This window comes from Oncorhynchus mykiss, chromosome 28, assembly GCF_057628025.1.
Source record: "Oncorhynchus mykiss isolate SJ-2025 chromosome 28, ASM5762802v1, whole genome shotgun sequence".
Lineage (NCBI taxonomy): Eukaryota > Metazoa > Chordata > Actinopteri > Salmoniformes > Salmonidae > Oncorhynchus > Oncorhynchus mykiss.
Genome location: NC_143049.1, coordinates 43,630,241 through 43,645,536, shown reverse-complemented (window position 1 = coordinate 43,645,536; position 15,296 = coordinate 43,630,241). Strand labels below are relative to the sequence as shown.

The 15,296-nt window shown below is 48.9% G+C and overlaps 1 protein-coding gene across 2 annotated transcripts in view; it reads left to right on the top strand.

The window, feature by feature from the left end:
• LOC110508267 (macrophage mannose receptor 1) overlaps window positions 1–14,929 on the top strand; it is a 203,389-nt gene extending 188,460 nt beyond the window's left edge. For both annotated transcript variants that reach the window (XM_090226048.1, XM_090226047.1), the window contains exons 28-32: window positions 9,638–9,811; window positions 11,087–11,203; window positions 11,905–12,069; window positions 12,620–12,646; window positions 13,148–14,929. In XM_090226048.1, coding sequence (XP_090082174.1) covers window positions 9,638–9,811; window positions 11,087–11,203; window positions 11,905–12,069; window positions 12,620–12,646; window positions 13,148–13,404 — 740 coding nt within the window. In that variant the 3' untranslated portion in view covers window positions 13,405–14,929. The remainder of the gene's footprint in view (window positions 1–9,637; window positions 9,812–11,086; window positions 11,204–11,904; window positions 12,070–12,619; window positions 12,647–13,147) is intronic.
• The last annotated feature ends 367 nt before the right edge of the window (window positions 14,930–15,296 follow it).

Genomic DNA, 15,296 nt, shown 5'->3' with positions numbered 1-15,296 from the left:
CCCCAGTGTGTTGGTAGTCACAAGGTGTGACAGGTACCAACCACAGTGTGTTAGTTGTCCCCAGGCAAGACAGGTATCTACCTAAATGTGTTGCTAGTACCCAGGTGAGACAGGTACTTACCCCAGTGTGTTAGTAGTCACCAGGTGAGACAGTCTCCTACTCCAGAGTGTTAGTAGTCACCAGGTGAGACAGTCTCCTACCCCAGTGTGTTATTAGTCACCAGGCAAGACAGGTACCTACCCCAGTGTGTTTGTAGTCCCCAGGTGAGACAGTCTCCTACCCCAGTGTGTTAGTAGTCACCAGGTGAGACAGGTACCTACCCCAGTGTGTTAGTAGTCACCAGGTGAGACAGGTACCTACCCCAGTGTGTTAGTAGTCCCCAGGTGAGACAGGTACCTACCCCAGTGTGTTAGTAGTCACCAGGTGAGACAGGTACCTACCCCAGTGTGTTAGTAGTCACCAGGTGAGACAGTCTCCTACTCCAGAGTGTTAGTAGTCCCCGGGTGAGACAGTCTCCTACTCCAGTGTGTTAGTAGTCCCCAGGTGAGACAGTCTCCTACTCCCGTGTGTTAGTAGTCACCAGGTGAGACAGTCTCCTACCCCAGTGTGTTTGTAGTCCCCAGGTGAGACAGTATCCTACCCCAGTGTGTTAGTAGTCACCAGGTGAGACAGGTACCTACCCCAGTGTGTTAGTAGTCACCAGGTGAGACAGGTACTTACCCCAGTGTGTTAGTAGTCACCAGTTGAGACAGTCTCCTACCCCAGTGTGTTAGTAGTCACCAAGTGAGACAGTCTCCTACCCCAGTGTGTTAGTAGTCCCCAGGTGAGACAGGTACCTACCCCAGTGTGTTAGTAGTAACCAGGTGAGACAGGTACTTACTCCAGTGTGTTAGTAGTCACCAGGTGAGACAGGTACCTACCCCAGTGTGTTAGTAGTCACCAAGTGAGACAGTCTCCTACCCCAGTGTGTTAGTAGTCACCAAGTGAGACAGTCTCCTACCCCAGTGTGTTAGTAGTCCCCAGGTGAGACAGGTACCTACCCCAGTGTGTTAGTAGTAACCAGGTGAGACAGGTACTTACCCCAGTGTGTTAGTAGTCACCAGGTGAGACAGTCTCCTACACCAGTGTGTTAGTAGTCACCAGTTGAGACAGGTACTTACTCCAGTGTGTTAGTAGTCACCAGGTGAGACAGTCTCCTACCTCAGTGTGTTAGTAGTCACCAGCTGACAATCTCTTACCCCAGTGTGTTGGTAGTCACAAGGTGTGACAGGTACCAACCACAGTGTGTTAGTTGTCCCCAGGCAAGACAGGTACCTACCTCAATGTGTTGCTAGTACCCAGGTGAGACATGTACCTACCCCGGTGTGTTAATAGTCACCATGTGTAACAGGTACCTACCCCAGTGTGTTAGTAGTCACCAGGCGAGACAGGTACCTACCCCAGTGTGTTAGTAGTCACCAGGTGAGACAGTCACCTACCCCAGTGTGTTAGTAGTCCCCAGGTGAGACAGGTACCTACCCCAGTGTGTTAGTAGTCACCAGGCGAGACAGGTACCTACCCCAGTGTGTTAGTAGTCACCAGGTGAGACAGGTACTTACCCCAGTGTGTTAGTAGTCACCAGTTGAGACAGTCTCCTACCCCAGTGTGTTAGTAGTCACCAAGTGAGACAGTCTCCTACCCCAGTTTGTTAGTAGTCACCAGGTGAGACAGGTACCAACCCCAGTGTGTTAGTAGTAACCAGATGAGACAGTCTCCTACTCCAGTGTGTTAGTAGTAACCAGATGAGACAGTCTCCTACCCCAGTGTGTTAGTAGTCACCAGGTGAGACAGGTACCTACTCCAGTGTGTTAGTAGTCACCAGGTGAAACAGTCTCCTACCCCAGTGTGTTAGTAGTCACCAGGTGAGACAGGTACCTACCCCAGTTTGTTAGTAGTCCCCAGGTGAGACAGTCTCCTACCCCAGTGTGTTAGTAGTCACCAGGTGAGACAGTCTCCTACTCCAGTGTGTTAGTAGTCCCCAGGTGAGACAGTCTCCTACCCCAGTGTGTTAGTAGTCACCAGGTGAGACAGGTACCTAACCCAGTGTGTTAGTAGTCTCCAGGTGAGACCTACCCCAGTGTGTTAGTAGTCACCAAGTGAGACAGTATCCTACCCCAGTGTGTTAGTAGTCACCATGTGAGACAGTCTCCTACCTCAGTGTGTTAGTAGTCACTAGGTGATACAGGTAGCTACCCGAGTGTGTTAGTAGTCACCAGGTGAGACAATCTCCTACCCCAGTGTGTTAGTAGTCACCAGGTGAGACAGGTACCTACCCCAGTGTGTTAGTAGTCACCAGGTGAGACAGTCTCCTACCTTAGTGTGTTAGTAGTCATCAGCTGACAATCTCTTACCCCAGTGTGTTGGTAGTCACAAGGTGTGACAGGTACCAACCACAGTGTGTTAGTTGTCCCCAGGCAAGACAGGTATCTACCTAAATGTGTTGCTAGTACCCAGGTGAGACAGGTACTTACCCCAGTGTGTTAGTAGTCACCAGGTGAGACAGTCTCCTACTCCAGAGTGTTAGTAGTCACCAGGTGAGACAGTCTCCTACCCCAGTGTGTTATTAGTCACCAGGCAAGACAGGTACCTACCCCAGTGTGTTTGTAGTCCCCAGGTGAGACAGTCTCCTACCCCAGTGTGTTAGTAGTCACCAGGTGAGACAGGTACCTACCCCAGTGTGTTAGTAGTCACCAGGTGAGACAGGTACCTACCCCAGTGTGTTAGTAGTCCCCAGGTGAGACAGGTACCTACCCCAGTGTGTTAGTAGTCACCAGGTGAGACAGGTACCTACCCCAGTGTGTTAGTAGTCACCAGGTGAGACAGTCTCCTACTCCAGAGTGTTAGTAGTCCCCGGGTGAGACAGTCTCCTACTCCAGTGTGTTAGTAGTCCCCAGGTGAGACAGTCTCCTACTCCCGTGTGTTAGTAGTCACCAGGTGAGACAGTCTCCTACTCCAGAGTGTTAGTAGTCCCCGTGTGAGACAGTCTCCTACTCCAGTGTGTTAGTTTTCACCAGGTGTGACAGGTACCAACCACAGTGTGTTAGTTGTCCCCAGGCAAGACAGGTACCTACCTCAATGTGTTGCTAGTACCCAGGTGAGACATGTACCTACCCCGGTGTGTTAATAGTCACCATGTGTAACAGGTACCTACCCCAGTGTGTTAGTAGTCACCAGGCGAGACAGGTACCTACCCCAGTGTGTTAGTAGTCACCAGGTGAGACAGTCACCTACCCCAGTGTGTTAGTAGTCCCCAGGTGAGACAGGTACCTACCCCAGTGTGTTAGTAGTCACCAGGCGAGACAGGTACCTACCCCAGTGTGTTAGTAGTCACCAGGTGAGACAGGTACTTACCCCAGTGTGTTAGTAGTCACCAGTTGAGACAGTCTCCTACCCCAGTGTGTTAGTAGTCACCAAGTGAGACAGTCTCCTACCCCAGTTTGTTAGTAGTCACCAGGTGAGACAGGTACCAACCCCAGTGTGTTAGTAGTAACCAGATGAGACAGTCTCCTACTCCAGTGTGTTAGTAGTAACCAGATGAGACAGTCTCCTACCCCAGTGTGTTAGTAGTCACCAGGTGAGACAGGTACCTACTCCAGTGTGTTAGTAGTCACCAGGTGAGACAGTCTCCTACCCCAGTGTGTTAGTAGTCACCAGGTGAGACAGGTACCTACCCCAGTTTGTTAGTAGTCCCCAGGTGAGACAGTCTCCTACCCCAGTGTGTTAGTAGTCACCAGGTGAGACAGTCTCCTACTACAGTGTGTTAGTAGTCCCCAGGTGAGACAGTCTCCTACCCCAGTGTGTTAGTAGTCACCAGGTGAGACAGGTACCTAACCCAGTGTGTTAGTAGTCTCCAGGTGAGACCTACCCCAGTGTGTTAGTAGTCACCAAGTGAGACAGTATCCCACCCCAGTGTGTTAGTAGTCACCAGGTGAGACAATCTCCTACCCCAGTGTGTTAGTAGTCACCAGGTGAGACAGGTACCTACCCCAGTGTGTTAGTAGTCACCAGGTGAGACAGTCTCCTACCTTAGTGTGTTAGTAGTCATCAGCTGACAATCTCTTACCCCAGTGTGTTGGTAGTCACAAGGTGTGACAGGTACCAACCACAGTGTGTTAGTTGTCCCCAGGCAAGACAGGTACCTACCTCAATGTGTTGCTAGTACCCAGGTGAGACATGTACCTACCCCGGTGTGTTAATAGTCACCATGTGTAACAGGTACCTACCCCAGTGTGTTAGTAGTCACCAGGCGAGACAGGTACCTACCCCAGTGTGTTAGTAGTCACCAGGTGAGACAGTCACCTACCCCAGTGTGTTAGTAGTCCCCAGGTGAGACAGGTACCTACCCCAGTGTGTTAGTAGTCACCAGGCGAGACAGGTACCTACCCCAGTGTGTTAGTAGTCACCAGGTGAGACAGGTACTTACCCCAGTGTGTTAGTAGTCACCAGTTGAGACAGTCTCCTACCCCAGTGTGTTAGTAGTCACCAAGTGAGACAGTCTCCTACCCCAGTTTGTTAGTAGTCACCAGGTGAGACAGGTACCAACCCCAGTGTGTTAGTAGTAACCAGATGAGACAGTCTCCTACTCCAGTGTGTTAGTAGTAACCAGATGAGACAGTCTCCTACCCCAGTGTGTTAGTAGTCACCAGGTGAGACAGGTACCTACTCCAGTGTGTTAGTAGTCACCAGGTGAGACAGTCTCCTACCCCAGTGTGTTAGTAGTCACCAGGTGAGACAGGTACCTACCCCAGTTTGTTAGTAGTCCCCAGGTGAGACAGTCTCCTACCCCAGTGTGTTAGTAGTCACCAGGTGAGACAGTCTCCTACTCCAGTGTGTTAGTAGTCCCCAGGTGAGACAGTCTCCTACCCCAGTGTGTTAGTAGTCACCAGGTGAGACAGGTACCTAACCCAGTGTGTTAGTAGTCTCCAGGTGAGACCTACCCCAGTGTGTTAGTAGTCACCAAGTGAGACAGTATCCTACCCCAGTGTGTTAGTAGTCACCAGGTGAGACAATCTCCTACCCCAGTGTGTTAGTAGTCACCAGGTGAGACAGGTACCTACCCCAGTGTGTTAGTAGTCACCAGGTGAGACAGTCTCCTACCTTAGTGTGTTAGTAGTCATCAGCTGACAATCTCTTACCCCAGTGTGTTGGTAGTCACAAGGTGTGACAGGTACCAACCACAGTGTGTTAGTTGTCCCCAGGCAAGACAGGTATCTACCTAAATGTGTTGCTAGTACCCAGGTGAGACAGGTACTTACCCCAGTGTGTTAGTAGTCACCAGGTGAGACAGTCTCCTACTCCAGAGTGTTAGTAGTCACCAGGTGAGACAGTCTCCTACCCCAGTGTGTTATTAGTCACCAGGCAAGACAGGTACCTACCCCAGTGTGTTTGTAGTCCCCAGGTGAGACAGTCTCCTACCCCAGTGTGTTAGTAGTCACCAGGTGAGACAGGTACCTACCCCAGTGTGTTAGTAGTCACCAGGTGAGACAGGTACCTACCCCAGTGTGTTAGTAGTCCCCAGGTGAGACAGGTACCTACCCCAGTGTGTTAGTAGTCACCAGGTGAGACAGGTACCTACCCCAGTGTGTTAGTAGTCACCAGGTGAGACAGTCTCCTACTCCAGAGTGTTAGTAGTCCCCGGGTGAGACAGTCTCCTACTCCAGTGTGTTAGTAGTCCCCAGGTGAGACAGTCTCCTACTCCCGTGTGTTAGTAGTCACCAGGTGAGACAGTCTCCTACCCCAGTGTGTTTGTAGTCCCCAGGTGAGACAGTATCCTACCCCAGTGTGTTAGTAGTCACCAGGTGAGACAGGTACCTACCCCAGTGTGTTAGTAGTCACCAGGTGAGACAGGTACTTACCCCAGTGTGTTAGTAGTCACCAGTTGAGACAGTCTCCTACCCCAGTGTGTTAGTAGTCACCAAGTGAGACAGTCTCCTACCCCAGTGTGTTAGTAGTCCCCAGGTGAGACAGGTACCTACCCCAGTGTGTTAGTAGTAACCAGGTGAGACAGGTACTTACTCCAGTGTGTTAGTAGTCACCAGGTGAGACAGGTACCTACCCCAGTGTGTTAGTAGTCACCAAGTGAGACAGTCTCCTAGCCCAGTGTGTTAGTAGTCACCAAGTGAGACAGTCTCCTACCCCAGTGTGTTAGTAGTCCCCAGGTGAGACAGGTACCTACCCCAGTGTGTTAGTAGTAACCAGGTGAGACAGGTACTTACCCCAGTGTGTTAGTAGTCACCAGGTGAGACAGTCTCCTACACCAGTGTGTTAGTAGTCACCAGTTGAGACAGGTACTTACTCCAGTGTGTTAGTAGTCACCAGGTGAGACAGTCTCCTACCTCAGTGTGTTAGTAGTCACCAGCTGACAATCTCTTACCCCAGTGTGTTGGTAGTCACAAGGTGTGACAGGTACCAACCACAGTGTGTTAGTTGTCCCCAGGCAAGACAGGTACCTACCTCAATGTGTTGCTAGTACCCAGGTGAGACATGTACCTACCCCGGTGTGTTAATAGTCACCATGTGTAACAGGTACCTACCCCAGTGTGTTAGTAGTCACCAGGCGAGACAGGTACCTACCCCAGTGTGTTAGTAGTCACCAGGTGAGACAGTCACCTACCCCAGTGTGTTAGTAGTCCCCAGGTGAGACAGGTACCTACCCCAGTGTGTTAGTAGTCACCAGGCGAGACAGGTACCTACCCCAGTGTGTTAGTAGTCACCAGGTGAGACAGGTACTTACCCCAGTGTGTTAGTAGTCACCAGTTGAGACAGTCTCCTACCCCAGTGTGTTAGTAGTCACCAAGTGAGACAGTCTCCTACCCCAGTTTGTTAGTAGTCACCAGGTGAGACAGGTACCAACCCCAGTGTGTTAGTAGTAACCAGATGAGACAGTCTCCTACTCCAGTGTGTTAGTAGTAACCAGATGAGACAGTCTCCTACCCCAGTGTGTTAGTAGTCACCAGGTGAGACAGGTACCTACTCCAGTGTGTTAGTAGTCACCAGGTGAAACAGTCTCCTACCCCAGTGTGTTAGTAGTCACCAGGTGAGACAGGTACCTACCCCAGTTTGTTAGTAGTCCCCAGGTGAGACAGTCTCCTACCCCAGTGTGTTAGTAGTCACCAGGTGAGACAGTCTCCTACTCCAGTGTGTTAGTAGTCCCCAGGTGAGACAGTCTCCTACCCCAGTGTGTTAGTAGTCACCAGGTGAGACAGGTACCTAACCCAGTGTGTTAGTAGTCTCCAGGTGAGACCTACCCCAGTGTGTTAGTAGTCACCAAGTGAGACAGTATCCTACCCCAGTGTGTTAGTAGTCACCATGTGAGACAGTCTCCTACCTCAGTGTGTTAGTAGTCACTAGGTGATACAGGTAGCTACCCGAGTGTGTTAGTAGTCACCAGGTGAGACAATCTCCTACCCCAGTGTGTTAGTAGTCACCAGGTGAGACAGGTACCTACCCCAGTGTGTTAGTAGTCACCAGGTGAGACAGTCTCCTACCTTAGTGTGTTAGTAGTCATCAGCTGACAATCTCTTACCCCAGTGTGTTGGTAGTCACAAGGTGTGACAGGTACCAACCACAGTGTGTTAGTTGTCCCCAGGCAAGACAGGTATCTACCTAAATGTGTTGCTAGTACCCAGGTGAGACAGGTACTTACCCCAGTGTGTTAGTAGTCACCAGGTGAGACAGTCTCCTACTCCAGAGTGTTAGTAGTCACCAGGTGAGACAGTCTCCTACCCCAGTGTGTTATTAGTCACCAGGCAAGACAGGTACCTACCCCAGTGTGTTTGTAGTCCCCAGGTGAGACAGTCTCCTACCCCAGTGTGTTAGTAGTCACCAGGTGAGACAGGTACCTACCCCAGTGTGTTAGTAGTCACCAGGTGAGACAGGTACCTACCCCAGTGTGTTAGTAGTCCCCAGGTGAGACAGGTACCTACCCCAGTGTGTTAGTAGTCACCAGGTGAGACAGGTACCTACCCCAGTGTGTTAGTAGTCACCAGGTGAGACAGTCTCCTACTCCAGAGTGTTAGTAGTCCCCGGGTGAGACAGTCTCCTACTCCAGTGTGTTAGTAGTCCCCAGGTGAGACAGTCTCCTACTCCCGTGTGTTAGTAGTCACCAGGTGAGACAGTCTCCTACTCCAGAGTGTTAGTAGTCCCCGTGTGAGACAGTCTCCTACTCCAGTGTGTTAGTTTTCACCAGGTGAGACAGGTACCTACCCCAGTGTGTTAGTAGTCCCCAGGTGAGACAGTCTCCTACTCCCGTGTGTTAGTAGTCCCCGGGTGAGACAGTCTCCTACCCCAGTGTGTTAGTTTTCACCAGGTGAGACATTCTCCTACCCCAGTGTGTTAGTAGTCACCAGGTGAGACAGTCTCCTACTCCAGAGTGTTAGTAGTCCCCAGGTGAGACAGGTACCTACCCCAGTGTGTTAGTAGTCACCAGGTGAGACAGTCTCCTACCCCAGTGTGTTCGTAGTCCCCAGGTGAGACAGTCTCCTACCCCAGTGTGTTAGTAGTCACCAGGTGAGACAGTCTCCTACCCCAGTGTGTTCGTAGTCCCCAGGTGAGACAGTCTCCTAACCCAGTGTGTTAGTAGTCCCCAGGTGAGACAGTCTCCTACACCAGTGTGTTAGTTTTCACCAGGTGAGACAGTCTCCTACCCCAGTGTGTTAGTAGTCACCAGGTGAGACAGTCTCCTACTCCAGTGTGTTAGTAGTCACCAGGTGAGACAGTCTCCTACTCCAGAGTGTTAGTAGTCCCCAGGTGAGACAGGTACCTACCCCAGTGTGTTAGTAGTCACCAGGTGAGACAGTCTCCTACCCCAGTGTGTTCGTAGTCCCCAGGTGAGACAGTCTCCTACCCCAGTGTGTTAGTAGTCACCAGGTGAGACAGTCTCCTACTCCAGTGTGTTCGTAGTCCCCAGGTGAGACAGTCTCCTAACCCAGTGTGTTAGTAGTCCCCAGGTGAGACAGTCTCCTACACCAGTGTGTTAGTTTTCACCAGGTGAGACAGTCTCCTACCCCAGTGTGTTAGTAGTCACCAGGTGAGACAGTCTCCTACCCCAGTGTGTTCGTAGTCCCCAGGTGAGACAGTCTCCTACCCCAGTGTGTTAGTAGTCCCCAGGTGAGACAGGTACCTACCCCGGCGTGTTAATAGTCACCATGTGTAACAGGTACCTAAACCAGTGTGTTAGTAGTCACCAGGCGAGACAGGTACCTACCCCAGTGCGTTAGTAGTCACCAGGTGAGACAGTCACCTACCCCAGTGTGTTAGTAGTCCCCAGGTGAGACAGGTACCTACCCCAGTGTGATAGTAGTCACCAGGCGAGACAGGTACCTACCCCAGTGTGTTAGTAGTCACCAGGTGAGACAGGTACCTACCCCAGTGTGTTAGTAGTTCCCAGGTGAGACAGGTACCTACCCCAGTCTGCTAGTAGTCCCCAGGTGAGACAGTCACCTACCCCAGTGTGTGAAAGCAGCAGGGTGTGAAGGATCCTATTTGTTGGTCCTTATGCAGCGCCGTAATACCATTGGCTAGTTTCTCCCAGAGAAGATATCCTATTGGTTGATCCCTGTGCAGTGCTGTAATCCTTTTGGTTTGTTCCCCCCACAGCCGTCCCGCCCACGGTCCCACCCCAGTACACCGGGGAATGTATCCAGGAGGAGCTGGAGGAGATCAGTGGTAGCAACACCCCCTGGTTCTGGTTGCCTTTCAGAGGGCACTGCTACAGCTTCGTCATTAACCACATAGAGTGGGCCGACGCCTCCACCAGCTGTATACGTAAAGGTAGGAGGAGCCTCAAAACCAAGGGTGTGTCAAAAATTGCCGTCCTACTGAATACCCGTGATTTCTGATAAGTTGACTTGTCAGGAGAGAGAGGAGATTTGAGGCCATGTAACACATTACATTCAGAACTCTTCAGGGTACATGCGTTCATATTCAATATGCCACATTTGATAGCAAGTTTAATCTTAGATACAAGGGCATAGTACTTAGTGGCCACTACACTATTCCCTACATCAAATCAAATCAAATGTATTTATATATCCCTTCGAACATCAGCTGATATCTCAAAGTGCTGTACAGAAACCCAGCCAAAAACCCCAAACAGCAAGCACTGCAGGTGTAGAAGCACCTGCATAGTGCACCACTTTTGACCAAGGCCCTATGCGGGGTACCGTTATTAAATTGAGCGATTTTGGACAGGGCCCATATCCCATTCTCCTCCCATTCTACTCCAGTGTGGATTGGTTGACTGGATTGGTGGATAAAAAGGTGTGACCCAGACTGATACACCTATCTAATGCTTTAGTACCCAGACTGATACACCTATCTAATGCTTTAGTACCTAGACGGATATACCTATCTAATGCTTTAGTACCCAGACTGATACACCTATCTAATGCTTTAGTACCCAGACTGATACACCTATCTAATGCTTTAGGACACAGACTGATACACCTATCTAATGCTTTAGTACCCAGACTGATACACCTATCTAATGCTTTAAGACACAGACTGATACACCTATCTAATGCTTTAGGACACAGGCTGATACACCTATCTAATGCTTTAGTACCCAGACGGATACACCTATCGAATGCTTTAGGACCCAGACTGATACACCTATCTATTGCTTTAGGATACAGACTGATACACCTATCTAATGCTTTAGTACCCAGACGGATACACCTATCTAATGCTTTAGGACACAGACTGATACACCTATCTATTGCTTTAGGACACAGACTGATACACCTATCTAATGCTTTAGGACCCAGACGGATACACCTATCTAATGCTTTAGGACACAGGCTGATACACCTATCTAATGCTTTAGTACCCAGACGGATACACGTATCTAATGCTTTAGTACCCAGACGGATACACCTATCTGATGCTTTTACATCCTGGCGTGGAGTGAGATGGTGAACGCTTCACGGAGAAAAGGAGAGAACTGGAAATGGGATCCAGTTTTCCATGAACTGTGAACTTCTTTGGACAGAACAAACCGTAAAGAAAGTAAATGGAGAAGCATTAATACCAATATTGTGTGTGAAGGGGCGTCTCTGGTGAGCATCGAGGATCCTGAAGAACTCCGTTTCATAAAGAGCAACGTGGAGATTCTGAAAGACAGCTACTCCTCCTTCTGGATTGGCCTGTACAAAACACACCTAGGTAACTACCAATCCTTCTAGATAGACCTGTACAAAACACACCTAGGTAACTACCAATACTTCTAGATAGACCTGTTCAAAATACACCTAGGTAACTACCAATCCTTCTAGATAGACCTGTTCAAAACACACCTAGAAACAATCCTTCTAGATAGGCCTGTACAAAACACACCTAGGTAACTACCAATCCTTCTAGATAGACCTGTTCAAAACACACCTAGAAACAATCCTTCTAGAGAGGCCTGTACAAAACACACCTAGAAACAATCCTTCTAGATAGGCCTGTTCAAAACACACCTAGAAACAATCCTTATAGATAGACCTGTTCAAAACACACCTAGAAACAATCCTTCTAGATAGACCTGTTCAAAACACACCTAGAAACAATCCTTCTAGATAGGCCTGTACAAAACACACCTAGGTAACTACCAATCCTTCTAGATAGACCTGTTCAAAACACACCTAGAAACAATCCTTCTAGATAGGCCTGTACAAAACACACCTAGGTAACTACCAATTCTTCTAGATAGGCCTGTTCAAAACACACCTACACTTTTATAATAGAAGGGTTCCAAAATGGTTCTTCGGCTGTCACCATGGGAGAACTCTGGTAACAGCCGAAAAGCCCTTTTAGGTTCTAGATAGAACCTTTTTCTGTAAGTGTGCAGGTAAGTACATGACTAACAACAGACCCTGTTGCAGGTCGGTGGAAGTGGCTGGACCAAACAGTGCTGGACTACATGAACTGGGCAGAGGGACAGCCTCAGGACTCTTCCTATATCTATGGATATATGCTATCCTCCGATGGGACCTGGAGCACTGCCCCCAGGTGGGAAGATAAACCATACATCTGCAAGAAGTCCAAAGGTGAGACAGACCATACATCTGTAGGAAAGACGAGGGTGAGACAGACCATACATCTGTAGGAAAGACGAGGGTGAGACAGACCATACATCTGTAGGAAAGACGAGGGTGAGACTGACCATACATCTGTAGGAAAGACGAGGGTGAGACTGACCATACATCTGTAGGAAAGACGAGGGTGAGACAGACCATACTTCTGTAGGAAAGACGAGGGTGAGACTGACCATACATCTGTAGGAAAGACGAGGGTGAGACTGACCATACATCTGTAGGAAAGACGAGGGTGAGACAGACCATACATCTGTAGAAAAGACGAGGGTGAGACAGACCATACATCTGTAGGAAAGACGAGGGTAAGAGGGGATGACCATGGCTCTATAACAATATCCACACAACTTTCTTTCTCACTCCATAGTGTAGTGCACATATGAATGTCAATAGATCTATAGGAAATTAAGTTTGTGTTGAAGAATTTTTTGAGAAAATAGGATAATAGACAGAGTTGAACCTCTTAATAATACCTTGTTATTAATCCTCTCTGTTCCACCTCCAGTTCTACCAGAAACACCACCAACACATGGTGAGTCATGAATGAATGAGCCAATCAATCATCCAACCCATCATCCATCCATCAATCAATCAATCAATCAATCATCCAGCCCACCCATCCATCCGTCAACCCATCATCCATCCTTCAATCAATCAATCAATCAATCAATTAATCACTCAATCAATCAATCATCCAACCCACCCATCCATCCATCAACCCATCATCCATCCTTCAATCAACTAATCAATCAATCAGTCAATGAATGATCAGTCTATTACCACTCTGTCTATTAACCACTCTGTCAATAAACCACTCTGTCTATTAACCACTCTGTCAATTAACCACTCTGTCAATTAACCACTCTGTCAATTAACCACTCTGTCAATTAACCACTCTGTCGATGAACCATTCTGTCGATGAACCACTCTGTCAATTAACCACTCGGTCAATTAATCAATCAGTCAATTAACCAATCAGTCATACCAGTCAACCCATAGCCATACTGTAATATTTATTCCTGTGATCCTGCAGAGTCTCTGAAGGCAGGTCAGAGGCGTGTGTATTCAGCCCTGGCAGTGGTGGTGGTATTGGCTACCATGTGTCTGATGGGCCTCACAGCCTTAATGCTCTACAAGAAGACCGGCCGTCCCCTGCCCTCCTTCACCAACCCCCTGGTCTTCAGCGCAGGCCGGAGTACCTTCAACAACCCCCTCTACACGGAGCCCGTCACCGAGGTTGACCCCAGCATGGTGGACACTAGCCAGCTGGTTAACCATATGGAGGCTTAGCCAATGATCACTTTGTGATTGGAGAGAGTCAAGGGGGGAGTCGAGGGGGGAGTCGAGGGGGGAGTCGAGGGGGAGTCGAAGGGGGAGTCGAGGGGGGAGTCGAAGGGGGAGTCAAAGGGGGAGTCGAGGGGGGGAGTCGAGGGGGGAGTCGAGGGGGGGAATCGAGGGGGGGGGTCGAGGGGGGAGTCGAGGGGGGAGTCGAGGTATGGGAGTCGAGGGGGGGGTCGAGGGGGGAGTCGAGGGGGGAGTCGAGGGGGGAGTCGAGGTATGGGAGGAAGGTTAAAGATCCAACCCAGGTTAGGCAAAGTCATATTTACAAGCTTATAAAATAATCAACAAATTCATTGGACCAGCGCCATTGCTAACTAGTTTCGCTGATGTTTCGAATTTATCCCCATTTATGCAAAGACTTCTGGGATATTAGAATCCTCATGTCTCGACCTTCACATATTGCACCTAGGAATCAGGGGATGTGCGGTGAGGTCTGAGGCCGGTTAGGCACTTTCTATTGGACCAGCTGCAGTAACTCTCTCGCATTGGGGACAGTGTGTGTCAGGTCATGCTGGAACAAGAAGCTGAGAAGCTGTCTAGGTGATTTGTCTCTGTTGGTGAAATGTACAATCCCACAAGATCATCCTGAAAGGGATGCGTCGGGATTTTGGCAATGATTGATACCATTTTTATTTCTCTATGTCCAGTATGAAGGGAGGTAGTTTCCCGAGCCAATGCTAACTAGAATTAGCGCAGTGACTGGAAGTCTATGTGTATCTGCTATCTAGAAGGAATGGTCATTGCGCTAATGCATGCTAGCAGATACCCATAGACTTCCAGTCGTTGCGCTAATGCATGCTAGCAGATACCCATAGACTTCCAGTTATTGCGCTAATGCATGCTAGCAGATACCCATAGACTTCCAGTTATTGCGCTAATGCATGCTAGCAGATACCCATAGACTTCCAGTCGTTGCGCTAATGCATGCTAGCAGATACCCATAGACTTTCAGTCGTTGCGCTAATGCATGCTAGCAGATACCTATAGACTTCCAGTTATTTCACTAATGCATGCTAGCAGATACCCATAGACTTCCAGTCGTTGCGCTAATGCATGCTAGCAGATACCCATAGACTTCCAGTCGTTGCGCTAATGCATGCTAGCAGATACCCATAGACTTCCAGTAGTTGCGCTAATGCATGCTAGCAGATACCCATAGACTTCCATAGGCTCCATGAACATTTTGAACCAGATCACTGCAGAAAAAAACATGTCATGTGACTATAGGATTTGACGTTATAATCGTTATAATGTGTTTTACTGTATTGAAGCTGTTCTGTGTTCATGTACACTGAGTACACCAAACATTAGGAGGTTCCTAGTCTCCTCTACATCTTCCACACTGATTGAAGTGGATTTAACAAGTGACATCAATAAGGGATCATAGCTTTGGTTACCCTGGTTAGTCTGTCATGGAAAGAGCATGTTGTCCACAATGAACTGTGTTGTATCCAATAAAGGCTTCCCATCATCACTTTGTGTGTGTGTGTGTGTGTGTGTGTGTGTGTGTGTGTGTGTGTGTGTGTGTGTGTGTGTGTGTGTGGGGTTTGGATACTATCTCTCTCTGTGTAGGGTTAGGATACTATCTCTCTCTGTAAAGGGTTAGGATACTATCTCTCTGTGTAGGGTTGGGATACTATCTCTCTCTGTAGAGGGTTGGGATACTATCTCTCTGTAGAGGGTTAGGATACTATCTCTCTGTAGAGGGTTAGGATACTATCTCTCTCTGTAGAGGGTTAGGATACTATCTCTCTCTGTAGAGGGTTAGGATACTATCTCTCTGTAGAGGGTTAGGATACTATCTCTCTCTGTAGAGGGTTGGGATACTATCTCTCTGTAGA